This window comes from Macrotis lagotis, chromosome 1, assembly GCF_037893015.1.
Source record: "Macrotis lagotis isolate mMagLag1 chromosome 1, bilby.v1.9.chrom.fasta, whole genome shotgun sequence".
NCBI classification, from domain to species: Eukaryota; Metazoa; Chordata; class Mammalia; order Peramelemorphia; family Peramelidae; genus Macrotis; species Macrotis lagotis.
The window spans coordinates 461,298,713-461,326,706 of record NC_133658.1 but is presented as its reverse complement, the minus strand read 5'-3'; the positions used below and the strand labels follow the sequence as shown (position 1 = coordinate 461,326,706).

Here is a 27,994-nt window from a genome sequence, read left to right as displayed (position 1 = left end):
GTGAAATTTTGCAATAAGGAGGAATATCAGAAATGTCCATTTCTGGAGTTCTTTGGTAAGATGCTAGATAATTTTTTTTAAACCACACTTTGTTTTCACCTGTTCAGAAGGACAAATGAAATGTAATGGGTTTTGGTGTTATATTTTTTTTAATTCCATACAACAAGATATAATCTGTAACTTTAAACTGAGAAGAGGATTAAAAATATGCTGTTTTCTTTTAGCAGACTTTTTTTTTTCCTAGAAGAAACTTTCAAAGGAGCGAAATAACTAACTTTTTCTTTTGTTTCCGGAGCATAGACAACAATAATTTGGGATGCCCATACAGGAGAAGCTAAGCAACAGTTTCCTTTCCACTCAGGTAATTATCTTTTTCTGGTACCCAAAAATAGTTTTAAGAAATGACCTTAAAAAAAAAAGTAGCCATCCATAGCAAAGTGTTGTCTTGTTAAAGTCTTGTCATGTTTTCTAAGCTTAGGTGCTCTCAACTCCACACTTGTTCAAGCAGGTAGGCAAAGGTGAGCCATCCATGTAAAGTCTGTGTTGTTCTTCCTTTTGTTCTGAAAGGGGATTAGTTATCATTGAACTACATTCAACCACACTCATCATGTGGTTTTTCTTTAATATGTTAGAGTTTCACAAAGCAACTTGGGCATATAGTGCAGTAAGGATTTAAGTTGTCCAAATCCCTAACTTTCCTTTTGTTTCCAACCTCAGCCTTTTTAAAAAAATTATCATGGTTCTATTGGTGACCTTTTAGCTAAGAGGTGAATTGATACAACTTCCCTTAAAATTGTGTTAAGCCATGGGGTGGCTAGGTGGCGCAGTGGATAGAGCACCGGCCCTGGAGTCAGGAGTACCTGAATTCAAATGTGGCCTCAGTCACTTAATAATTACCTGTCTGTGAGTCCTTGGACAAGCCACTTAACCCCATTTGCCTTACAAAAGCCTAAAAAAAAAAAAATTGTGTTAAGCCTAAGTGATTTTAAAGATCTTTTCCCTTAGGCAGTAAACATTCTTGAAAAGAATTTGTTTTTCCTTCCAAAGGACTTGCTGAATGTTAAAGGGACTCCTAATTGGCTTTTAATAAATTAAGGTGATGAAATGCCTAAATAAGAACATTTTCAAATATCATTATGGTATAATTTCATTAGGCTAACCACATGTTAGACTGACCCTGATAATTTGAATTTTGAGAGAATCAGTACAGAATACAAAGAATAATTCCCAAGAACAAGACCACACACCGTTAGCACAATTTGGAGACACTTTTAACTAGAACCTTATGTATTTTTTGATGTTATAATTGAACTTACAGAAGAAAGGATTTCCAGTCTCTCTTTCCAAAAACCAAATCCTCATTTACATGAAGGTCTTACTAGGTTACCAGGTAGGATGGGGTCTTAAAGAAGCTACAGTTCTATGGGAGGTGAATGTTTATGAAGTTGTTTGCCCCAGGTTGTTTGATGAAGGAATAGAAGCTTTAGGGTTTGGTGTAATAAGAGTTAGTTTATTTTCAGAATGGGAACAAAAGCTTTCCTACCTTTCTTTCCCCACCACACCTAATCTGCTTTAATTGGGCAAGAGTTGGAAATGAATATTCAGAAATGGTATCTAAATGGATGATCCAGAATAAATAGTTTTTTGAGGCTATTTATTCAGTCATGACAGGGAAATTTGGGCACCTCAGTCAACTCAAAGTTAAGGATTCTTAGTTGAAGAACTCAAGACTGATCCTGGAGGTATAAAACCTCAGATTTTAAATTCACAGGCTGTAAAGTTCATCATAGGCAAAATACAAGCATTCATAGGTCCTGACTCTCAGTCTTCCAAAGTGGGTACCTGAGGGCAACTAGGTGCCTCAGTGGATAGAGCACCGACCCTGGAGTCAGGAGGACCTGAGTTCAAAACTGGCCTCAGACCCTTGAAGCTTACTAGCTGTGTGACCTTGGGCAAGTCACTTAACCTTGATTGCCTCACATCCAAGACTATCTCTAGTTGTCCTGCTTCATGTCTGGCCACCGGACCCAGTAGCTTTGGAGGTGGAAGCGAGACTGATGACCTGGCACAGCTCCCCCTCACTCAAATCTAATTCATGTGTTTGTCATGGCATCATCTCCCCTGATGTCTTGGTCCTCTTTGAGAATGAAGGAAACAATTACTATATATAGGCACTGTACTAAATACTTTTTCACAAATATTATTTTAGTTGATCCTCACAACAACCATGAAAGGTGGGTCCTATTATTTATTATATGCCATGTCACTGTAAAGGGAACTGAGGCAGATAGAGGTTAGGTGGCTTGCCCAGCAGGCTGGTACTTAAGGTCAGATTTGAACTCAGATCTTTCTGATTTCAAGCCTAACACTCTGTCCACTGTGCCATCAGCTAATATACAAAGAACTGAAACCAAGAATGTGGTGAAACAGTTCCCCTTTTGATCTCTACATTGGAGTAAATTCAGGAACAATAGAGCAAGGGTCTCTGAGGTCTTACGTGATCCATTCCCAATAGTTTTTTGCCCCTGCTGAGGGTTTTTTGCTCTGGTCTTATCAGAGAGCCAAATGAATACTAATTCCAATGTATGGTTTCACACCACTTCTAAGAGGTACCCATGAGATCTAGTATAATCATTTTTAAAAACAAGAGGGTATTGCCTTAGGGAAAAGCAGGAAAATGTATTGTTGTTCTAGAAAGTTTGGGGTTGACTGCAGTGTTTCAAATGGATTAGAATCCCCATTCATTAGTATTGTTGTTACCTTATCAAACCTGTTATTTTGGAAGTCAATCAACATTGAGAAAGCCTTCATTTTTTTGTTTTTGTTTTTTTTTTGCAAGGCAGTGGGGTTAAATGAGTTGCCCAAGATCACACAACTAGGTAATTATCAAGTAAGTGTCTGAGATCAAATTTGAACTCAGGTACTCCTGACTCCAGGGCCAGTGCTCTATCCACTGTGCCTCCGAGCTGCCCCCGAGCATTCATTTTTTAAAAATAGTAAGTTTATTTTTTCAGCCACAGCAAAGATAGTTTTCAACAATCATTTTTTGTAAGGTTTTCAGTTTCACATTTGAGAAAACATTTATTAAGTGTTTATTAATGGGTCTGGCATTTTGATAAAGGTCAAAGATTTAAAGAAAAAATTCTAAGAACTTATATTGCAATAAAGGGAGGCAGCCTATATAGACAAATAAGTATATGGTAGTTTCCTACAAAGTAAATTTAGAAGAGAAGACTAAGGGGAGGAGGTGGAGAAGTTGTAGGAATGGATTACTGTAAAAGGTGACATTTGGGCTAAATCTTAAAAGAAGGTCAGAGATTCTAGGAGGCAGAATTGAGCTTTCTAAATATGGAGGATGGTCACAGTAAATATGTGGACATGAATCAGTGTCTGTCCTGCATTCAATCTATAGATGAGATAACCATCTGATTATAATTAAATATAAATTATAATTATATATAAAGACAACCCTATAGGAAATGATGGGACCACCAAAGTGGAAAATATAAAAAAGAAAAAAAATGGACAGAGTCTTGAGATACCCATATTTAGGGGATGTGATGATCCAACAGAGGAGACCAATAACATGGAGAAGAGAGAGAAAGTAGGTCATGAAGAAGCTTATGGTGAACATAAAAAGCAGATCACTCCACTCCCCCCACCACCACCCACCCTGAAAAATCATTTCCTAATTACCGATTTTCTTCTACGCAATTTACTATTATACTAACATTCTAGGCATTTTTTATTTGTCCTATTAACTGGCAAAACCCAAGTGAAACTGAAGTCAAAATACTATTCCTCCTGGATTTCTTTTTGTTTGTAGTCTGGCATAGTTCTAAAAACAATCACGTTCTCTGTTGCAGTGATGGGCCTGATGACAGCTTTACAACCCCAGGGTGCTGGAAGTTCTTATGTGTCTGGTTAGAAATCCATTTGAAACCCTGCAAACATTACTCTTGCTATTTTCTAGACTCTATTGCAGTCAAAGTCTGGACCATTGTGTTCCCTTTAGCATGCTCATTAATAATTTGTTTGAAGTCTTTCAGCAAAATGTGGCAATCCCCAAATGTATTCTCTGGCCTTCAGGGAAGAGAGTGTCATCTAACTTGTGTACAAGATTAATAATCCTCTAGTTTCCCTCTGTTGGAGCTTTTGGCCTAGAATTATTTTACCAGTGGGCTATATTTATAATGAGGATTGCAAATAGATATGTATATTTATAATAATTGCATAGCTCTTTCAAGTTTACAAAGCACTTTGTGCTTATGATGTCACTTCTCATAGTAACCATAGGAGGAAGTGTTATTGGTGAAATTATTCCCATTTTAAAGATAGAGAAAATGAGGTTTAGAAAAATTAAGTGATTTGAACATCTTCATAGGTCTAGCATCAAGAGATGCATTTTGAACTTAGGTTTTCCTCATTCCCTGATACAGAGAAAAATAGCATTGACTCTGGAACCAGAGGTTCCTATGTTCAGATTCCACATCTGATGGTTACTACCTGTGTGACCTTGGGAAATTCATTTCCCTTCTTGAGCCTTCTTCTCCTCATCTTTAAAATAAGGGAGTTGGCTAAGTTGGCTTCTGCCTTCTCCCCTCCTGCTGAGGCATGCCCACCATCTTGCCTCTTTGAATTCTCACCCTCCTTCAGAGGATGGCTCAGAGGCCACCTGCTAGTAAGGTCTTTCCTGTCTCCATCCTGTCTCTTATCTCTGCTTCTGCCCCATATTATTTGCTATCCATCCATAATACATTTATACAAACATACATGCATACATATACACATACTAACATATATCATACTATCTATATCTACATAGATATAGATATCTGCATCTATACTAAAGTGTGTGTCCTTAATTTACTCTCTAATATACACATACATATATTTTTTTCTCTGTTCATATTGTACCTGTTACTTTCTTCTGTAGCCTATAACCTCCTTGAGGCCTGGAGTGGGTATAGGAGAGGATATTATTCCATCTTTATCTTTGTATTTCTGCTACCTAGCACAGTGACTGCCAGATAGTAGGTGCTTATGAAATACTTGTTAGTTGATTGATAGATACTTACCTCTAAGCAGGCAATGAGTGATTCTTAATCTGGCATTCCATCCAATGTGCCCCATGCCGCTACAACTGATCAAAAAAATTTCCTCAGGTCCTGACAGCTTATTTGTTTTATTCAAGTGGGCTAGGGAGCGATGAAAACATAAGAGCAAAAATTCCTTTTGGGGGTTGTCACTTAATTGGATGGGGTGAGAAATTGTATTTCCATTCATCAGACACTTATCCAGATGGTATGAGAAATCATGGGACTCCATCATTATCAGCAGCAACGGCAGTATTTATTAAATGCCTCATCATTATCAGTGAGGCTGTGTTAAGAGCTATATCTAAAAATGACATAGGACTGGCTCCCTGCAGAACTGATTTTCTGGTCCAAGGAGTACCTACCAGCATAAGTACAAGTGTGGATGCTGAACCTGGATCATCCCACCACCCTGAATCTCTGCCACACATCTTCAGGAACAAATGGCTCTTTGGGCAACTGTGTGAGAGCTGCAGATGACAGCATTGGTGCCATCAGAGGCAGGTGGGTTGGGGAACCACCCATAGCAGAGAGCCAAGACAGAGAAAAGGAAGCAGCTCCTAATTACAGAATTTGTATTCCTGCCATTCCAGAGAACAACAAGACTAATATTGCTGCTCAGTTCCTGGTGATCATCCCCTAAACCTTCCTGGCAGGTCTTCACATTTTCCATTTTATTAATATGGAGACCCAAATACAGAGCCTGCCCCTTGGAATTCATTTTTTAACTAATTTTTTTTTTTATTACAAATGAGAATCATCTGTAGACATTGTCCTGTGGCTAACTGATCAGCATTCTGACAGAACTGATTATTTCTTTCATTCCTCTGGGTCCACGTGGGAAATACTCCAAGAATAGTTGTGCCTTGGTTAAATACACTGCTGGGAGTATTAAAAAAAAGAAAGAACTTTTGCTCTTATGATTTATATCATTTTTTAAAAAGCTTTTTCTGACACTCAGCCAGCTCTGCCCACACAGTATCTTTCCCTTGGGCATGGAGTCGTACATTGGAGTTAATAGTATCTCCACCATTGTATGGGAGATAGATGGCAGAAGGGCTCAGCCCATTATTTAAAGAATAGTGGGGGAAAATGAGGAAGAGAAATCTTCTTGTTAAAACACAGGAAAACCTGAATTATCTTTCTATCTCTGGTGCTGACTCACTGTTTAACCTTGGGTAAATTAGTTAGCCTCTGGTGGTGGATGTTCCTAAGCAACCTTGTGATGTCTCTCGCTCTCCCTTACACACACACACACACACACTCACACACACACACACACACAGCTCCTCTTCATTATTCCTTAACATAACAATTTATCACTGTCTGATTTCTGGATGCCTAACAGTCATTACCCAAAGCACTACACTGATAATAAGGTCATGGATACTAGACCCAAGTGACTTCCATAGGGCTTCATATATCCCATGGGCAAAATGGTAACAATAACCTCTTTATGTTTCAAATTTCTTAATTTATGAGATAGAAAATAATCATTGGACCTGATCTGAAAAAAGCACATGATACATCATAAGCAAAAAATTTATTGAAGAAATAAGAGCACTAAGGATGAAATCATTTAATTCAGCAGGTCTTAATTAAATGTTAGCTCTGGGCCAGAACCTAGGTATACCCAAAAACAGAAAGAAAAAACAAACCAAACCAAAAAAATTGTCCCCTGCATCCTGGCTCTAAGGTCCCTTTCCAGAGTTACTGTAAATTATGCCTCTTGCACATTCTGTGGTCCATTCAATTTTAGCTACATAACATTCCAGCCCTACTTCCCATTTCCCTCCACCCATATCTTATCTCACCTGTTAGCAATCCTAACCTGGCCTAAAAGGAATTATTCCTGAGGCCAGGAATAACTGATTTTTACTGAAACTAAACTGCATTTCTAACTCGAAAGCCTCTTCTGCCACTGGTACCTTGTAGATAAGAAGTTATGTATTATGGTGTTGAGTGAGGAAGTCAAGACTTTCTTAACTCCTTAAGTTACATTAATATGGTTACATTATCATCCGCTAAATTTGTATTCTGCATGCCTCACCAAGCTGTGGAGGTTAATGCTTGTTCTCAGAGGGACAGTGGAAAAGGACTTGGATCATACTCTTCCTTTGCCACCTGTGTGACCTTGGGGAATGTCTTACCTTCTCAGGGCCTTAGTTTCATTATTAGTAAAATGAAGGATTTAGATTAGATGGCTTCTGTAATTCCTTCTAGCTCATTTCTAGTCCCTTCTCCATCAAAAAATGTGAACAAGAGAAAAAGCCTGCAATAGCTTCCTTGGGGCATTTATAAGACAGCTGGGAAAAAAATAAGAAAACTGAAATAATTAGTGTCTGCCTTCAACAGAATTTGCTGTTATATAGTGTCCCCCAGCCTTTTAGGGGAGAACTTCTCTCATGTGTCCTATATCTCAGATGTTCATTCAGAAAACCTTGTTATCTAGGACCTGGACATCATACAACAACCAACTACCGGGGATGGTCATCCTATCTCTCTTTCCTCAGTTAAAATCTCTAAAGGGCCAGGCTTTTGTTGCTTTCCAACTTGTACTGATAAACATATTTTAGAAGAAAGGTTGAAGTGTCCTCCAGATTCCTCATCTCCCAGGTCATATTGGTACTTTCAGATAATTGTCTTTTGTCTGGGGCGGGGGGGACAATGGGGGTTAAGTGACGAGCTCAAGGACATACAGCTAGAGTATACTGGTCTCAGGTCCTCTGACTCTAGAGCCAGTATGCTATCCATTACATCACCTAGCTACTCCTTATATATTTGTCTTCTAAAAACATTCCAGGGGCGGCTAGGTGGTGCAGTGGATAGAGCACTGGCCTTGGAGTCAGGAGTACCTGGGTTCAAATCCGACCTCAGACACTTAATAATTACGTAGCTGTGTGGCCTTGAGCAAGCCACTCAACCCCATTCATTGCCTTGAAAAAAAAATCTAAAAGCATTCCATTTGGGATGTGCCTTCACACTGAAGGAATACTCTGATGATGGACCAGATTGGGTGAAACATTGGGACTTTTTCTCAAATTGAAGCACCTTTGATGGCTGGAGCCTATTATTTTCTTAAGTTAAGGGCCAAGTTGCAGGTTGTTTCTTTCGTGTTTTCTAAATTAAGCAGATAAATTTGATAAAAACTATCCAGTGAACAGGGATGACCCTGAACCTCCTTTGGGCATGATGTAGAAGTCTCCTTAAAGTAGAAGAATCCTAGAATACCCATTATGATGCTAAGGATGAGAGAGTAGCAAAAATTCAATGCCACCATAAGTCACAAAGTTTCAGGTATGGAGACAGGAAAAACATCTTACTGAATTAATATGACCCTTGACACTTACTAGTGTAAGTCCCTGTTTGCCTCAGTTTCCTCATCTGTAAAATGACCTGGAGAAGGAAATGGCAAACCCATCCCAAATGGGTCATAAAGAGTTGGAAAAGACTAAAAACAACTAAACAACAACAAAAAGAAATTCAGGAGAAAGAGGGTCATATTGGAATATGTCTGTCATGTACAATTGCAAATCTCCTTTTGTCTTTTCTTTCCCTCTTCTTCCCTCACTCATTCCATAGTTAAAACTCTACTATATGCTGAGGCTCTTATCCACCTTGCCAGTCTTTCCCCCTACTTCTGAAAGAAGGAAAAAAGAAAACTATGGTTTACCATGTTCCAGAAATAAAATATCTAGAATCAGTAATGATTAATAGTGACATTTACTCACCCTTCCTCATGGAAAATTGTGGGTCAGATAAAACAAAATACACTCTCCAGGGAAGAGTGTAGGGTTGGCCCAGTGAATGTTTGAAACTTGATATAGACTGGGTTGCAATTCTTTGAAAGAGAGCTATTCTGCACACCCCATTTATTTCTGTGATCTCCCATATGTTTAGCAACTCTGGTTCTCACTTCTTTCTTTTAAATTTGCCTATGTAATAAATAGCTTCAAATTTAATATGTTGAGAGCAATGTTGCCTCATAGAGGCAGGCTGGTGGGGACCGTGCTCATCCACAATGGCTAATGTGCCTTTTGTTCATGCTTTGCAGCCCCTGCCCTGGATGTAGATTGGCAAAACAACACTACTTTTGCATCCTGCAGCACAGACATGTGTATTCACGTATGCCGACTTGGCTGTGATCGCCCAGTCAAAACCTTCCAAGGACACACAGTAAGTGAACCGTCTGAATGTAGGATTCATGTTTGGTGGGAATGCCCTGAGATTCAGGAGCTTTTATTTTAAACCAGTGATGTTTCCATCACTTAAAAGGGAGGCAAGCCCTATAGAAGCTTTTCAAGTCTTTTTTAAAAGAGTCTGAAGCCGTTTGTGCTTGGTGATAGTTGTACAGCCACAGTGGTTAGATTGAGTCCAAATGCAGGTATCAGAAAGAAGCAGATATAGACCACTCCATGAACTCTGACCATTATCCTCATTTTTCCCTTCTTCCTCCTCTCTCCTCCTCCTCCTCCACTGGAACCTTGGAACTACCTTAGGCTCTTATTGGTGAGATTTTGCCTTATTTTGCAAGAACCATGCTACCTGTGCTCCCTGGTCATCATCCCCAACCCTGTCCTTTCTCTTTCCCTCACCCCCTACCAGAACCTTGGACCATGCTCCTAGAACCCTCTCTGGGCTCCAGTAGGTCAGCCAGCTATCACCTTTCTCTTCCCAGAATTCTCCATCACCATTTCTAAATCATACTTGTGCATAGGTAAACCCCTCTTCTTTCCAATTCTTACTATATGTGGTCTTGCCCCTTTTAGAATTTGAGGTTGTTTAGCTTGCTTATTTATATACATTAGCACTGGGCAGGTGGATGTAATAGTGAATAAAGAGCAGGGGACATGAAATCAGAAAGACTCATCTTCATGAGTTCATATCCAGCCTCACACATTTACTAGCTGTGTGATCTTGGCATGTCACTTAATCTGTCTGCCTCAATTCTTTAGTTGTAAAGTCAGAAACATCAAACCACTTTTTTTGCCAAGAAAACCCAAAATGGAATTGTAAAGACTCAGACATAACCAAACAGCAACAAATTTGTTAACACAGTTAGTAAGTATTAATGTGTTCTGTTGATCTATCCATCTATATCTCTATCCACTTGGGGGAGGGTGGTACCAGCATAGGGATTACATTGAATTCAGACATTAGACGGCAAAACACAACTATAGACCCACTACTTTAAATAGTTTTTTTAATAAGTTCATTTCTTCATTTTATTTACAAAGCTCCAAATATTCAATAGTTGACAAATAACAAAATACAAATAAAGTAATTGTATCCATTTTGTTCAGTATCTGCTTATCTTTCTTCTTCCCCTTTACCAATTTTTACCATTTAACCTTTTTAAAACACAGTTCACCTAGAACTGTGGTCAACTACTAGATACCCTAAGCACATGAACCAGTCTCTTCTGCCATCCCAAGACCCAGGGAAGTGAAGCCATGATAAGCACATGAATTGGATTTGAGTGAGGGGGATGCTATGCTGTCACCCACCTAGCCTTCTTCTCCAGGGCCAATGGCCAGATATGAATCAGGAGACTGGAGATGGCTGTGGTTACCTACCATCTTCTATCTTCTTTCTCTTTGTCATATTACCTCTAATTATCATTACTCATTGGTTTCCTCCCTCTAGATCACTCTTCCCTCTTTTATTCTTGATGGGGCCCTACCCTCATTCCTTCTGAACATTTTAAAGCCATCAAACCAAACAAAGTATGTGTTAAACAAAGTTCAGCATATTTTTCCAACTTCCTCTGGGTGATTCCAAGGAAAAAGGCCTAGGGAAATGTGTCTTCTACAGTTCCTCTGCCCTGTTCCACAATGTTCCAAACTGATATATTGGGGAGTGGGGGTTGGGGTACAGACAATAAATAGTAACACCCTTCAAAGACCTGCCTCAGCTTCCATCTGGAACATTTGCAATCAGAACTATCAAAAGGGCTCTTGTTCTGGTCAGTTCAGGAATTTTTGTTGCTAAATTATGCATATTTGTTAGAAGGGTTTTGTTTTTCAATTTAACCCCAAAGGGAAGAGCAGAGGAAAAGATGGGAGGAAGAAAAAATAAAATTTTGTTTAATTGAAACAAATGTTAAATTAATTTTTTAAAAAGACTTTTCGCATAATAGTCTAGTCACCACAGTATTCGACTTTACTCTTTTTATCTGCTGAATATTTGGCACATTTGTATAAATCTCTGTACGGCTGTTTATGTTGGTGTTCCATTGCCTTGTGGTTGGGGTGTGTGCTGGTGCTGTAACAAATTTTAACTCCTACAGACCAGTCTCTCTGGTTCTCTCCATCTGCTCATTTCCTTTCCATACTGTCCCCTTTAAAATATTATCTTTTATGGTGTAAATGATACTAGTTCCAAAACCATAGAATCATGTTTTCTCCAACTTTTACTCATCCCTCTCCCAAAGCAATGTGATTGTTTGCTTTTTTAATCAGAATTCAGCTTTATAATAACTAATTTAATTCATTTCACTTTGTTAGTACACATTCTCCTTGCCCCTTCCTTCCCAGTTACAATTTAAGATCTTTACAAGAGAAAATTTGAGTGAAGGTGATAGTCTGTGAAGAGAGAGAGAGAGAGAGAGTGTGTGTGTGTGTGTGTGTGTGTGTGTGTGTGTGTGCGCACGTGCGTGTGAGACAAACAGACAGTATGGGGGCATGTCTGGAGAGAAAAGGAAATTGGAATTGGGGATGGGGAGAGCTGAGGATGTACTTTGGTTTTCTTCTTTGAAAGTCAAAGACGTAATTGATTGTAAACTGAAAATCTTATTTTTAAATGATAAATGTAAAACACTGTTGCCCTCTGCTGGATGATAGGTATTTTGATTTTACTTACCTTTAAAAAAAGAAAGGGAAAAAACCTTCTATATTTCAGAACGAGGTCAACGCAATTAAATGGGATCCTTCCGGAATGCTGTTAGCATCCTGTTCTGATGACATGACATTAAAGGTAAAAGAGATTCATCTGAAGAATGAACTGTGCACTCTAAAAATACATAAATGCATATCCATATGTAACAAGTGCTTTTGTATCATTTAAAAGGTCTCTTTGTTCAGACTTCCCTTGCACCCCTCTCTTTCCCCCACCCTGGTAAATTTATATATCTCCCTGATAAGATTGGTTTGGATTTTTGTAATTTTATTGTCAAATTTTTTTGGTGGAGGTGAGGAAGTAAACTAGAAGAGTAATAATTTTGAGGGGAAAAAAAATCCAGGTGTAGCAGAAGGGATTTCCCACTTCAATATAAAATTTGACTAACTCTTCATTCAGGGGCTCCTAATTTTCATTTTAACACAGGAAATTTTTTCCTAGCTTATAAAGACCAGGTTCTCTATATTAGGTTAAGTTTATCTTATGTCTGTAGTATCATTGCTAATCACTGTATAATGGACCTCCATTATTCAAAAAATGCTTACTTTTTAGAGTTTAGCACCTCAGATATCTTTTGTTACTTTTAAAATGCTGTCTAGTTTTTAATCATTATTCAAATGCCCAAGGACTTTGAAATATGGTGCCATATCATATTCAGTAAGCCCAGATGAGTCTGATGAGAAAACAGAATGGCCATTAGATATGCAGATAACTTTATTGCAAGCCTTATCCATAAACGTAAAAGAGTTAGATTGTATTATCTTTATTTTCTGCTCCTGCTCAAAATCCTAGATTGCTTCACAGTTGGACAAAGTATAGAATGGAATGAGAATCTAATTATAGAATAGCCAGTTAAAGAGATTAGTAATATACAGCATGCCCCCTCAGGATCCCCCCCTCCCCAAAGCAAAAAAGGAGGAAATACCAGAGTTGCTTTACATTTTTATTTTTTATTTGCATTTCCCAGATTTGGAGTATGAAGCAAGATACTTGTGTCCATGATCTTCAGGCCCACAGCAAAGAGATCTATACCATCAAATGGAGTCCAACAGGGCCAGGTACCAGCAATCCAACCTCCAACATCATGCTAGCAAGGTAAAACCAAAATAAACTCTGAATTCAGTCTAATACTGTTTGTTGGTGGGATAGCATTCCCTCTAGTTAGCATTTTCATTGTCAGTAATGTAGGAATGTAGCCAGTTGTCTCTATTAGAAAAATTACTAAAAGCTTTCCGTATACAAAGTGGCAGAATTGGGAAAGTAGCTTATTCTTTTTTGGACCTCTGTTCAGCAGAGGTCAAAGAGGAAATGAACTTAGTTTCTAAATGAATGTAGCATCTAGAAAATTGATTCACATTTGGATTGTTCTGTTTTATATATTTTGTACACTTAATTTTGTAGAATGGTGTGTTTGGTTCCAGTTTCTTCCAAAATCTGTCCATTTGCCAACAGACAGTCAGTAAAGATTTATTAGGTGCAAGCACAAAACTAAAGGCTGGGGATACAGATACAGTAAGGAAAGATAATACCTGCCCTCAAGGAACTTAGCACCTTCGTCTCTTCTCCCTGTGCACTTCTGTCCTTGTGATGTTATTAACTCCAACTGCCAATATCATATCAATTTATATGATTCCCATATCTTTATTTCTAGCCCTGACCTCTCTCTTGAGTTCCCAAATCCAGTTTTTCTTTTTAAAAATGAATTTTAATTAGATCTCCATTCCCCCTACCACTTGTTTTAACCCTATCTGCCAACCCTTTTAGAACTATTAAAAAAAAACAGTAAGTGTGGAAATACTTTGAAGGGTTGGTTACTGTCTAAAACTATGCTCTGATTTGCTATGATATTGCTATGATTTGATCATTTGTGAGTATTTTTCCCAAGAATTGAAATCCTTCATCCTCCCAGGTGATTCTTCTCTGAGTCTTCTCATAACCTCCAAGAGAATCTACTAAAGGTATAGGAAGAAAAAACAATATTAAATCATTAGAAAATGTGGCAGAATCTTGGCTTTTAATGATGACTTTGAAATAGAACAGCAACAGAGTGAGTTCTGCTTGGTTGGGAGGTTGATTCTTTGTTCATCTCAAACCAAATTAACATTGATAGTGATGAATTAACAGTCATAGCAGCATTAGAATGCTTCTAAGCAATTCCCCAAATTTGGGCAAGGTTTTTCTGCAGATTTTCACCTGTGTGTTTGTATTAGCTGTCAATGCATTTTCTAGGTGACACAGTGGATAGAGTATAGGGCCTGGAGTCAAGAAGACTCATCTTCCTGAGTTCAAATCTGACCTTAAACACTAGCAAGGTGACCCTGGGCAAGGCACTTGATCCTATTTGCCTCAGTTTCTTCATCTGGAGAAGGAAATGGCAAACCATGCCAGTATCTTTGCTAAGGAAACCCCAAATTGGGTCACAGAAAATCAGACACAACTGAAAACAATTGACCAACAACAACAAAAATTTTCTACTCTCTTGACAAGGTCAAAGAATGAATTGTTCTGGTTAATCAAATTTTCTTGTTTTGAAGGTTGCCATCTATAACATATATAGGCAGCTAGGTGGAGCAGTAGATAAGGAAGAACGGAGTTCAAATTCTGATTCATACACTTTTTAGCTGTATAACCTCAGCAAGTCATTTAACCTGTTTGTCTCAGTTTCCTTAGGTGCAAAATAGGAATAAAAATAGCACCAACTTCACAGGACTGTTGAGAAGATCAAATAAGATAATATTCATAAAGAGCTTAGCAAAACTGGGAAAAAAGAGGATGTTATATAAATGCTAGCTATTATTATTATTATTTATCATTGTATATGTATTTTATTACATAGATTACTAAAAAGAAGGGATAAATTAGATATCATTAATGGAAGTATAGTTTCCATTGGACTGAGTTCCTTGAGGCAGACTTAATTTTTTCCAAACCCTTTTTACTTCCTCAGTGCTTAGCGCAGTTATTAATAACCACATGATTGATTGACAGAGGCAGGAATGAGTAATCCTTTTGCTGATCAGATTGTGCTTGGTTCTGATATTAATTGAGAATTAAAACTTGAAGAAAGAGGGTCAAGATTAGAGTCCAGAAGACATAGGGTTCAAATGTTTCATCTAACAGATACCAACAGTGTAACCAGGAACCTCTTGTGATCCTCCAAATATAAATTTAAAACAGGCAGCCAGTCTGCACTAGTGGTAGGAGTTTTCACTTGGCAGTTCCCTACATTGAAAAAAATCATAGATCCATTCCTGGACTAAAAAAAAAAAAAAAGCCAGAAAGTCTATAGAAGACTCTAAAAGAACTTTTATACGATACGATTACAAATACGCACCCTATTTAAAATCCTTGCTTTTTTAGGAGAAGGGGGAGGGGAGAGGAGGAAGAAAATTTGGAACTCAAAAAAAATTTTTAATCAATGTTAAAAATTTGTCTTTAGTAATTTTTTTAAAAATAAAATACTTTAAAAAATTAAATTTTATGAGAGCAGAAAAAAATTTAATTAATATTAAAAATTGTCTTTATACATAATTTTTAAAAATACTTTAAAAATGCTTTAAAAATACTTTAAAAAATTAAATTTTATGGAACCAGAACCCTCCCTCCTCCCCCCAAAAATAAAGAAGTTAGCTAATGGCCTGGAAAATATCATAGGATAAGCAATCTAATGAAGTTGGGATGTTTAGCTGAGAGAAGGGAAAACTTCAAAAGGGACCTGATGACTCCCTTCAGATATTTGTGAAGAAGGACTTATCTTCCCCCTTTTTTGTTGTTGCTACTGGTGACAGACCTAGGGAAAAATGGAAAATTAATGGGGGGGAACTTTGAGGTCAGTATAAAGAGTAATTGGAGTTGTCCAAAATTAGAAAGGCCTGTCTCTTGAATTAGCTGCCTGTCACTGAAATATTTGGGGCAGAGACTAGATGGATTCCTGCCTTATTTAGGACATCAGATTGTATTTTTCAAAGGAATTATTCTACTTCAAGGATAGGAATAAGGATAGGAACTGAACCTATGTTTTCATTAATAGAAGTTAAGAGGTAAAGAAATTCATTTCTTCTACGAATACACATCATCTGCAAATTATAGTCTTGAAGAATTACCTCAAAACACTGAATCAATTGCTTGGGGGTCACCCCAACCCAGGAGGTATTGGAGATTTGACTTCAAGGGCAGCTTTCTGCCAATGTGATTTTCAGGAAATAAGAGAATTATAAAATATACTTGATGTATATATCCAATTAATTTAGTTGTTTTGGGGGTTTTTTTTTTGATGATACAGGGGGACATTTCATTTAAAGCCTTACAATGACTCAGTTTTTGAATGCCTTTCAAAATCTATTTCTCCTCCCTAAGCTTCTGTGACTTTACAGTATCTTGGTTTTCCTCTTATCTCTCTGACTCTTTGCTGTTTTCATCCATTTATGTAATAGTCATTAACTTTATACAGTATACCATGTTTGAGCTGTGCTGGAAACAATAATAAACAACAACAACAACAAAAGACTATTAACTGCCTTTAATAGGTATAACCTATTTTGGGGCTAGCAGGGGCAGGGAGTCAAGGGAAGGGGAGACAAGAAGATAAGCATCACCTGAAATTCTGTGTCCTTGGTCTTCATCTCTTCTCCCTGTGCACTTCTGTCCTTGTGATGTTATTAACTCCAACTGCCAATATCCTATCAATTTATATGATTCCCATATCTTTATTTCTAGCCCTGACCTCTCTCTTGAGTTCCCAAATCCACAGTTTTTCTTTTTTTAAAAACAAATTTTAATTAGATCTCTTTGTTTTTCCAATACCTACATTTTCCAAAGAAATTCAGAGCACTATCAAGAAGGATTTTATTTTAAAATTTAAAAAGGCTTTAAAAGAGAGGGGGAGGGGCACAATGGATAGAGCACCAGCCCTGGAGTAAGAAGGACCTGAGTTCGAATCCAGTTTCAGAAACTCAGTACTTAACCTAGTTGTGTGACCTTGGGCAAGTCACTTAACCCCATTGTGTGGCAAAAAAAAAAAGAGGGGGGGAAGAGTGCAGAAAAACTAACCAAAATATTAACAACAAAAATGTATGAAAGTATATTCAGTCTTCCACACACATAGTACAGCATTCCACCTTTACAAAGATGCTATTCTTTGCAGACAAAATTGGTCCTTGTAATTTCACAACATTTAAATTTCTATTTTTTTTTGGCAGTTCTTTCCTTTTACATCATAGTTGGTGTATTTGTTGTTTTCCTTATTACTTCATTTTGTGTCAATAATTTCAGGTCTTCTCCTGCATCTCTGAATTTATCATTCAATATTTCTTACAGTAATATTCCTTCTGTTCATATATCACAGTTCAATAATTTTCTGGTTGATGCCAACCTACATTTTTAATATGTTACTGAATAGCTCCATATGGTTGTTCCTCTAACATCTAAAAAAGAATTATTAACAATGAAAATTAATGTATTTAAAAAGAATTCACCTCTGATTTTCCTGTTTCTGTGGATGGCTACATCATTTTCCCTGTCATCCATTCCTTGAAACTTCATATTATCTTCAATGTATTCTTCTTTCTCACCTCACCCATCATGAGCAATCCTTCTCATGAGTCATTCATTTGTCCCCTCCTTTGCTTCTCCATAGGTACCACCCTTGGCAAGTCTCCACCCCACCCCCATCACTTCTTTCCTGAAGTTTTCCAGTAGCCTAGTACCTGTGTCTTACATCTCTCTCTATCCTTCCTCAAGTAAATCCCAGATCATATCTTTCATTGACTGTTTTTTGCCTCCTGAATAAAACCATACTTTTTACCCTATCCCTGGAGATCCTATACAAAATGACTCTAATATAATGTTTCTAGTTTCCCTCTAATCTCTTGTACTTATTCCTGTAGCCTAATCAATTTGAATTGTTTGCTACTTCCTGAGTATTCTCCACACTTTTCCCCATCTCCTTTCTCATATTCTTTCTAGGATATATTACATCCAGATCCCATTTCTCTTTCAACACCCAGCTCAAAAAGCACTTCCTTCATGAAACCTTTGCTATCACACCTTTCAAAAGCGGTCTTTCTCCCTCCCCAATCATCTTAGTGTTCTGTCTCTCATAGCATGTATCACCTCCTGTGTTATATTACAGTTGTCTGTATGTTTTATATGAGCCTCCTCTGTAGGTCATGAGAATTTTGAGTCCTTGGATGAGAAGCCTATACTTCTCCTATAGTAAAAATAAGTCTTGAGCTGAATTAATTATGAACATTAATTATAGATTGGTTGAAAGTTTAAAAAGTTCCTTATCATACCTTATCTTCTTTTATCTCTTTAAGTAGGGACTACAAGTTTGGGGAATCTGGGATTTTAATGTAGCCTTCACTCCTATTCAGACCCTGTACCTGGTGGACTTTTACTGGTCCATACTCTATAAGAGAAGGGGGTGACCAGGAGAGGTTGTGAAAACAGAGTGGCAGAGGAGACTGGGAAAAAGCAGACCGGCCCCTCTGACTACCCCACTAAGACCATCTCTGCTGGACTTCTTCCCTTTACCTTTACCTCTCTGTTGGCAGCAAGGTGGCTCAGTGGATAGAGTTGGGGCTGGAGTTAGGAAGATCTGAATTCAAACCCAGACTCAGATATTTACTAGTTGTGGGACCCTGGGGAAATCATTCTTTGCCTCAGTTTCTTCATGTGCAAAATAGAAAGAATAATAACACTACCTCCCAGGATTGTTGTGAGGATCAAATGAGTTTATCATTGTAAAGTGGTTGGCACCATGTTTAAACATAGTTAAATAAATGTTGCTTATTATCCATATTGCTATTATTTTTCTCTTCCAGTTTAACCCAAGCTCTACTCATTCTATAACCCTCTTTGTTTTCTGGAAGTTTCCTCTGTTGTTCCCAAATTTCTCTTCTTTCTAGATCACTTAGCACATTCCTTCCATCTCCTTATTTTCATTAACCCCAGTTTCCTTCTAGACCCACATCTTGGCCTGCTTTTGCTGCTCCTTCTCTTACAATTTCTGAAACACACAAGGCCAAGGAAGAGAAATTGGGGTGCTCCTTATTCCCCCTACCACTTTTTGGACTATCCCTTCCATACTCACTAAGCGATCCCCTCAAAGTTCAGTCTACCCTGTTTGACTCCTTAATCTTTGTCTTTTATGAACTTCCCAGGCACTTTCTCTCTCTACCCCATAAGCTGCCCCTTCTGAGCACCCCAAATTCCTATTTCTTTAGCCTCCCTTACTTCTGTGTGTCAACTACTCTCAAAACAGATCCCCACTTACCTTTCTTTTGATTAAATTTTCCCCACTTGTCAGAATTTTCTAGCTGTATCTCTGACAATATGAGTCTTTTTATTCAAATTATTTCATAGATATGAGTAATGAGACTCAGAAAATGAAAGTGATTTGCCCATGATCATGTAGGGTAGTTGGCTTTCCTTAATAACAAGTGTGGCATCCTTCTCCACTTTACCATGCTGTAGAGATTTCATTTAAAAGTGCCCAGTTGGATTGATTTCTGAGGAGCAATTTATTTCATGTGAAATGTTTTTTTTGAAGAAAAATGAGAGTATTACCCCATCACCACCACCACACCTTTGTGGAAGTGGGAAGCCTTAATACAGTGTTCACATTTTTAGACTTCAATGTACTGATCAGTTGTGCTGAGATTTATTCCTTTTTTTTTTTCCTTTTTTGTTGTTGTTATAACTCTGTTATATGAGATAGCTCTCTAGAGGTGGAGTAGTAGGGATGTTAGGGATAAGTATGATGATGTAAAAAACATTTTAAAAAATACATTTTTTTATGTTGATGGTAACTTTGATTTCCAAGTTTTCAAAAAAAGAATTGTAGAATACTTATCAACTGTTTTTAAAAATCTGTTAACTCAGCCAATGATTTTCTCAAATATTGTAATATTTGCTTAGAACAATAGCAAGTTTTATATTTTAAAAAGTATACAAGTATTTAAAAATCTGATTTAGCAGAGAAATATTTCTTATGCACACCAATTGAAGCAGAGACAGGTGATTATGAATATTGAATACTTTCAGTGTTCTATGTGTTCCCTCCAAATGTCTATGTGTTTTAAAACAAATTAAGTAATTTAGTTTGGGGATTAGGGAGTTGAGAAAAGAATTCTCTAATCGTCAGGTTCCAACTTGAAAGTATAGAAAAATAAAATAGAGCTAAAATAAAATTTGTTACCTGGTTTAATGAACTAAAATGACTCAAGGAAGGACATTAAATTTCATTTTTCTTTGATTTTTTCCCCCCCAGTGCATCATTCGATTCTACTGTCAGACTGTGGGATGTTGAACGGGGAGTTTGCATCCATACACTGACCAAGCATCAAGAACCTGTCTACAGTGTAGCATTTAGCCCTGATGGAAAGTACTTGGCTAGTGGGTCTTTTGACAAATGTGTCCACATCTGGAATACTCAGGTGATTGTATGACTTTTATTATGGATGTCTAACCAGAAATGAAATCTTAACCTCCAAAATACAATCGAACAACTTTTTCTGAGATGGAAGCGATCATTAACTTTTCTTCACATGTTCAAGATGGTGGGTGGTATATGATTTGTGGATAGTTGAGTGCTCTGGGAACTGTATTAACCCAAACAAATAATTTAAAATATGAAACAACTGAAAGAAGAGTAAGAGAAACTTTATACATTGATTTTATGCAAACCACATTTCCTGAATGAAATTGTTGCATAATGAAGAGTGCTAAATGGGTCACTACTATGTTAATCTCCCAAAATCATACCACAATTCTCTGTCAAGATTTACAGATTTTAAAATTCTATAAAGAAAAACAAATATACAGGAGTTTTAGTGAAAATCTTGTCTTGAAATCAACTTATGCTGCTACCTAGCATGACCATCCTAAATAGAAGATTTCTGCTCTGCACTACCTTCTTAATTCTATTTGACTTCATCTGTGATTAAAAAACTAAAAACTGTTGTGGGAAAACCACATCATCCTTCTCAACCCAACCCAGATGACATCTCCTCAAAGAAGTCTTTCTTGATCCCCACAAAACTCTCCTAGTGAACTCTGATATTCCTCTCTTTCTTATATTTGCACATATTTTATCCATTTAGATACCACATACAATGCTATAATCTATTTATTCTTTTGCCTGTCACAACTCTCCATTAGACCCTAAGTCCAGTTGAAGGGTCTACCCATGTCCTTCACCACCTAGGTACTCAAAGCATTTGGTAAAGCATGGAAGAACATTAGCCAATAAGTGATACTAAGTGACAGGAGAATGAAATTAAAATTTTGCCATAAGAAATGCATAAAGAATTCTGCTTTATGTAGGTGAAAGGTAATTTTCAGTCTATAAATCAAATAAGGTTACAGGATAAGGATTTGTGTCTTAAAGTTTATTGTACATAAAACAATTGAAACACTTCATTTTCAAAAACATTCAATGGAAAAATTGACTTTTCCATTTATAAACTACGATCTTGATTAAAGTACCAGGTTTTTTAAAAGATTCCAAATCCTTTTTTTTGTCAGAAATAATTTACACATAGCAAGGAAAAAAAATGTTAAAACTATTTGATCCATATTGACTCTCCCCCCAAAATAAATATATTTATTTTAAGTATTAAGGAAAAAAAGTAGTTAGTAACTCACCATATTGAAAAATGAGAAATGAAATCTTACTCTAGCTTAGTAAAGCAGACATTTGTTTATCTTTCATAGAGGTTACCGGAATTTGTTTTCTATGTAGTAAAAAAAGGCAAAAATCAACCCAAGGTTTTCTGACATTTTTCTTATGCTAAAATTTCATACTGCCTCTTAACCCCCAAATATTTATGTGGTAAGAACTTCCTTGATTCAGACAAAGTGTTCTTTCCAGGTTTATATTTATACATTTAATAGAGTTTAAATTTGTATATTTACTATTTAATCATATGCATGGTTTCATTGTGGCTGTGTAGTATTGGTTAACTAGTACAGGCTTATCTGTATCCAGAAAAGAATTTGGGTTTTAGCTTTTTGTAAAACTTCATTTGACAGTAAACTTCAAAGTGATATTTTAAGTGTCAGATCATATTTTTAAGTGGAAATTTATTTCCTTTTGCAGAGTGGGACTCTAGTACATAGCTACAGAGGCACTGGAGGAATCTTCGAGGTATGCTGGAATGCTAGGGGAGATAAAGTTGGAGCAAGTGCATCTGACGGCTCTGTAAGCATCTTTTTTCTTTGGGGGATTTTTCCTATGAGCCAACCTTTAGGGACAGAATCAACAAGGCAATGAAAGTTCTTCCAACACACCCTCTTCCAATGCCTCATCAAAGCATACAGGGGGACTCTAAGTTCTCACTGCTTATACTGGTGAAAAGTAAAATTTGGCAAATCCCATTGAAGTTGATCTAAAGGTAGACTGCATGCCTTTCCTTAAAAGTCAGTTTTCAGAGACACATCACTTAGAAGGATCATTGATCTCAAACCAGACAGGGACCGTTAAGTTTCTCATTTTACAAATGAGGAAGCTGAGGCCCTGAGAAGTTCAACAACTAATCAGAATTGCACAAGTGGTAAATAAAATTGCAGAGCAAGTATTCAATCCTAAGTAACACTGCCATGCTGGTTGGTTAGCCAGCTACCTGGCAATGACCACAACTCAGAAAGACCATTTGCTCAGAAGTGGGAGAGTTGAGATCTGTTTTCATGAAAGGCATAAAAGAGGGGAAGTTGTGGATCTTTTAAAATGTTGAATTATAATGGTGGCAGAGTCAGAAATTTTCATAAGCAAACTGACACAAATAGAATATTTTTTCTGAGTTTCCACGGTATATTGATGTTGTATTAATGATAGTGTCGTTCTTCTCTTTCTTTGATAAATAAAAGTAATGTAATTATTTACTGCATCATATTTAAAGATTAACTATTTGAAGTCTGGTCTTAGGGAGAGTTGTTGTAGAAATTCATATTTCTCAAGCCCTTTCAATTTTACAGAAGAATTCTTACTTTCCCCTTGCCACCCTCTCCCCCCCCAAAAAAAATCCTTTAATGCAGGTAGAGAAAATATTATTTTTAATTTAATTTTTTTCCAATTATATGTAAAAATAGTTTCAACATTGATTTTTTTTTGTATGATTTTGAGTTCCACATTTTTCTGCCTCCTTCCCTTCCCTTTCCCCTCACCAGGACAGTGAGTAATCTGATATAGGCTTATATATACAATCATTTTTAACACATTTCCACATTAAACATGTGGTCAAAGAAGAATTAGAAAAAAATGGGAAAAAATGAGCAAGAAAAATAAATAAAACCAATTTTTTAAAATGAAAATAGTATGCTTTGGTCTTCATTCAGATGCTATAGATTTTTCTCTCAATGTAGATGTCATTTTCCATCATGACTTTCAAAATTGTCTTTCTTACAAGTATTGATTCCATTTAATAGCTGAGGAAACTGAAGTTCATGAAAGACACATAAGATTTAGAATTGAAAGAGATCATAGAGTTTGTCTATTTGTAGTAGAATCCAAAGGAGGAAAATCTATCAAATATTATTTAACAAACGTTTATCAAGCAGCAACTCTGTAACTAGACACCATTAACAAGAATTTATTGAGCACCTATTATGCAACTAGGCACCATTCAGTAAACATTTATGAAGAACCTATTGTGTACTAGGATGCCATTCAACAAACATTTATTAAGCACCTACTGTGCAACAAAGCGCTATACTAGGCATTTAGTAAACACCTACTGTGTAACTAGTGATCATTCAACATTTATTAAGCATCTGCTATATACTGGGCACTACAAATTTAAAAATGCACCTAGCCCTATCCCCAAGGGAGCCTCCTTTGTATTTAAAAAAACAAAACAAAACCATACCACCTTATTTCAAATCCAACATTTTCCATTATACCTTTCTTTGAGATCATCGTGTTAGTTATTAGAAGAGGTGGCTAGGTGGCACAGTGGATAGAGCACCAGTCCTGGAGTCAAGAGGACCTGAGTTCAAATGTGGCCTCAGAATAATTGCCTAGCTGTATGACCTTGGGCAAGTCACTTAACCTCATTGCCTTGCAAAACAAAAAAAAAGTTATTAGTGGTTGAATAATTTATTTTTCCCTTTGTATAACTCTTGAGGTTCCAAATAATTCAGATTTAATTTAGCTGAAGCCATGTAGCCCAACCTCCCTCATTGGAGGAAGCCCAAGGGAAAATTAGGGATTTGCCTAAGGTCACCCAAGGAGTATCAGAAGTGGGATATGAACTTAGAGCCTCTGGTCACAGAACCCCCATTCCTGGGTCTGGAATCTATTCCTTCCTCATCTGTACCTCTCAAAACCCTTATCTCATTTTGCGTTCAACTCAGGTGTCATCCTTTGTGTTAAGCCTCCTCTGCTCTCCAACTTATTAGTAACTTTTGGCCTTCTTCAAACTATGTTGTATTATTGATATATTTGTGTTATGTGCTCTTCCCTCCCCTTGTAGAATATAAGCTTTTTGCAAGCAGGAATGGCTTCATCTTTTTATTTTTCTTTTTTTGTCTGTTTCTTAATAGTATTTTATCTTTTTTTTTCCAATTACATATAAAGATAGTTTTTGTTATTCATTTTTGTAAGATTTTGGGTTCCAAGTTTTCTCTCTCCCTCTCTTGTCTTTTTTTTTCTCTTTATATTCCCAGGCATATTCTAGGCACTTATTGATAAATTATCTTTGAAGTGGCTTGACCTGTATTCTGAATGGTTCCTGTGTTGAGCCACCATTTTAGGCAGCAATCATCTGTGAGATAGATAATCAACTGAATTTGTAGATCACAGAATTGTGATCTCTCATAATATTGACCTCTTTCTCTTTCTTTCCAGGTTTGTGTTCTAGATTTGCGGAAATAAAAGCAAAATTCTATAGAAAAATTTTTAAATGGACCAGCAGTGAATGTGTGAGGTAGCAGCACTCTGCAAAAACAATTCTAACAGCTCAAAACTGTACAAACTTGACTTAAGTTAGAGTGTACAATGACAACAACTCTCCCTGGCCACAAGGAGTCTAGTATTCTTCTGTAATCTTCATCAAGGAGTAAAACACATACACACACACACACACACAGACACACAGACACACACACACACACACACACACACACACACACACACACACACACACACACACACAAACACACACACAGTCATATCACAGGGGAAAGGATGGTTTCCACCTGGAACATTCAGCCTTGGAAGCATGAAGCCACCAGCTAGACACTGCAACTGTTGGGTTTGCATCTGAGAACTCATTCTGATGGCTGGGGAAAAAAAAAACCAACAAAACCATGAAAGCTGTGCCAAAAAAAACCAAACAAAAACAAAACAAAAAAAAAGCAAAATGCTGTGATAAACCAAAAGGGAAAAAAATTCCTCCTCCTTGTGGTGTTTTTTTTTCCTTCCAATTTGGACACTACAGTGGCTTTCCCAAAGGACGTTCAGAGACCAGTTTGTACTGATGAAATGCGCGACTTTGTAATCTCAACACTTTCTATTTTCTAGAATTCTTTTTGTTCAATGGTTTTTTCTATCAGCTGGAATATTATAGCCTGGGCACCTACAGGCTTAGATTGGAACTGGGATTTCCCCTTCCTTCTGTTTTGTTCCTCCTCTCTTTTTTTCTCCTTTTTTTTTTGTTTTGTTTTCTTTTCTGTTTCCTCAGTAAGCCCACAGTAGATGCAGTCTGATGGACATGACAAAATTTTTAAGACAGCTTTCCTCCTCTTCCTCTTCCTCCTCTCTTATCATGCCCACCTCCATCTCTTCATTCACTCCTTCACTTTTTTTTTTAGTCCTCCATGCTTTAGACCTTAGCATCTAAGGGGCACTTTCAATAAATTGTGTATTAAGTGCTTTATGTGAGAGTAGAGGGCTAGGGGAGCTTTTTACAGGAGAAAGATGACTTATAAGAAAAAGAACCCGGAGTATTTTTGGAAAAAAATATTTTTTATGTTAAGCAATTTAAAAAAAACCCTAAAATTGCCACCAGAAATAGGCAGATTTGTGTGATTCATGTAAAAGACACAGACAGAGTTTGAAGTACTTAAAAGATGCAGTATCCCTTTTCCTCTTTGCCTCATGGAATGCTATAGGAAAAAATGTGGTTGAACAGACATCAACCTTCTCTCCCCCACTTACTGTGTGAGTTATTTTTATTAACACATCAGCTTGTTTGCAATGTGTGTAAAAAAAATTCATACTCTTGGTTCTAAGTACAGTATTTCATTTTTCAATCTTTAGATTCATCTTAGTAGCTAACACCAGTAAGTAAATGACAGACTATAGGCAGTAGGACTCAACAGAAATTTCCAAACTCATAAGGTGTGGAAGGTGCCATTACAACCTACCCCCAAGGCATGATTTCAACTATTATTCATTCCTCTTTTTTTGTTGTTGTTGCAGTAACAGACACAGCTCTTTGGTATCATCACCATTCTAGAGATTACCATTGGCTTAGTCATTACAGAGTAGACTTTAAAAGGCTCCAAGATCAGACTTTAGAAAATAACCAAAATAAATGTGAGGAAGATTTTTCCTTCCTGAGGATGAAATATGTAGGTAGGATATTATTAATAATTTCTGCCGCTCTTTATAATTACTTTCCCTGATGAGAAAAATGGGGAGAATGTTTGTTTGAATAATAAATCTTTTTACGATTGTTTTTAAGATAGTAATTTCTTTGTGTTCCTAACGGAGCTCCATATTATTGTGATCAGGTGATCTTTTGCACTATTTTTTCAAAACCCTACACTGGCCTATTTTTTAAGATTAGCAATAGGGGAAAATACTTGTGAGAGGAGAAAAGAGGCTCTCTTTTAAATCACATTTTCCTGCCAGCCTAGGAAAGGATCAGTGGGTTGAACTGGTCACTGGGGCCCCAGTGGGCTGCTGCTAACAGACAGATTCCAACTGGGGGCTTGTTCCAGGGATGATCAGAGGTATTCTTGAGAAAATGGATTGTACTCTGTGGAGAGGGAAGCCAATCTCCATGAAATGAGAAGAGCTTCCAACAGTATTTTGGAAAAGAGTTGAAGCAGTTACCAAAACTGTTAAATGGTTTTGTTTTTGTTTTGTTTTGTTTTGTTTTGTTTTGTTTTTACTAATTGTTCCAGGATGATTAACAAGATACCAATTGGGTATTTGAATTATCCAAGATCTGTCCTCTAGAGGACCAATGAAGTGCTCTGCTTATGATCAGAGTATTTTTTTTTTCAGCTACATGTTCCCCAGGCACTTAAAATAAAGCCAAGCTTGAGGTTTCACCATTCCCTTCTTAGAAGACAGTGGGCCCAATTCATTGATTTTAAAATAACATGACACCTACCTTGCTATCTAGGTAGATTTGTGGAACAGTGTAGTTAGTGCCATCTTTAGTCCTCTCTCTATTTGTCCCACACTCACTCTTCCCCCAAAGTAAATCCCTGTACAGATTTAACAGCCTCAAAATATCCAAGTGAATATTGTCAGAAGGTAGTGGCCCCATTTTTAATGCTTACCACCAGTGACCACCTCCCCCTCCAAAAAAATAGAGGTAAGGAATCTGGTAAGAAGAACCTGTTAGACAATCCAAACTATTAATGTGGGCAGCCAGGGTCTTGCTGAAATATTTTCATTTTACCTCTTGGTAAATTTGAACCCCCGTTTGCATGATCAGATTCAATTAGAGCACTGTGCTAAGGAGTCTATGCTAGCTTCGCAGAAGGAAAAATTGCTCCAGGCCACAGATGAAACCCTTCGTCCTAGCCATCTGTCTTTCGAAAAGCATGCCACTGGTTCAAAGGGAACCAGATTACAGAGCGTGGATGATCCCACACAAATCCATCAACCCCATCAGAAACAAAAAAAAAAAAATTCATTTTGTTCATCAGCAAATATTTTATCAAGTAACTCCTTACTCAAGATGTCGGCCCTACTGCCAATGAGACGGTGGAATCATCTTTATACTATTCAAAGGACAGTTTGTTTTCTTTTTATCAATTAA

The 27,994-nt window shown here is 37.1% G+C and overlaps 1 protein-coding gene across 2 annotated transcripts in view; it reads left to right on the top strand.

The window, feature by feature from the left end:
- Nucleotides 1-25,159, top strand: part of TBL1X (transducin beta like 1 X-linked) — a 369,185-nt gene extending 344,026 nt beyond the window's left edge. For both annotated transcript variants that reach the window (XM_074213593.1, XM_074213592.1), the window contains 7 exons: nucleotides 301-361; nucleotides 9,151-9,272; nucleotides 11,997-12,071; nucleotides 12,961-13,088; nucleotides 20,266-20,431; nucleotides 22,096-22,197; nucleotides 24,841-25,159. In XM_074213593.1, the coding sequence (XP_074069694.1) occupies nucleotides 301-361; nucleotides 9,151-9,272; nucleotides 11,997-12,071; nucleotides 12,961-13,088; nucleotides 20,266-20,431; nucleotides 22,096-22,197; nucleotides 24,841-24,867 (681 nt within the window). In that variant the 3' untranslated portion in view covers nucleotides 24,868-25,159. The remainder of the gene's footprint in view (nucleotides 1-300; nucleotides 362-9,150; nucleotides 9,273-11,996; nucleotides 12,072-12,960; nucleotides 13,089-20,265; nucleotides 20,432-22,095; nucleotides 22,198-24,840) is intronic.
- The last annotated feature ends 2,835 nt before the right edge of the window (nucleotides 25,160-27,994 follow it).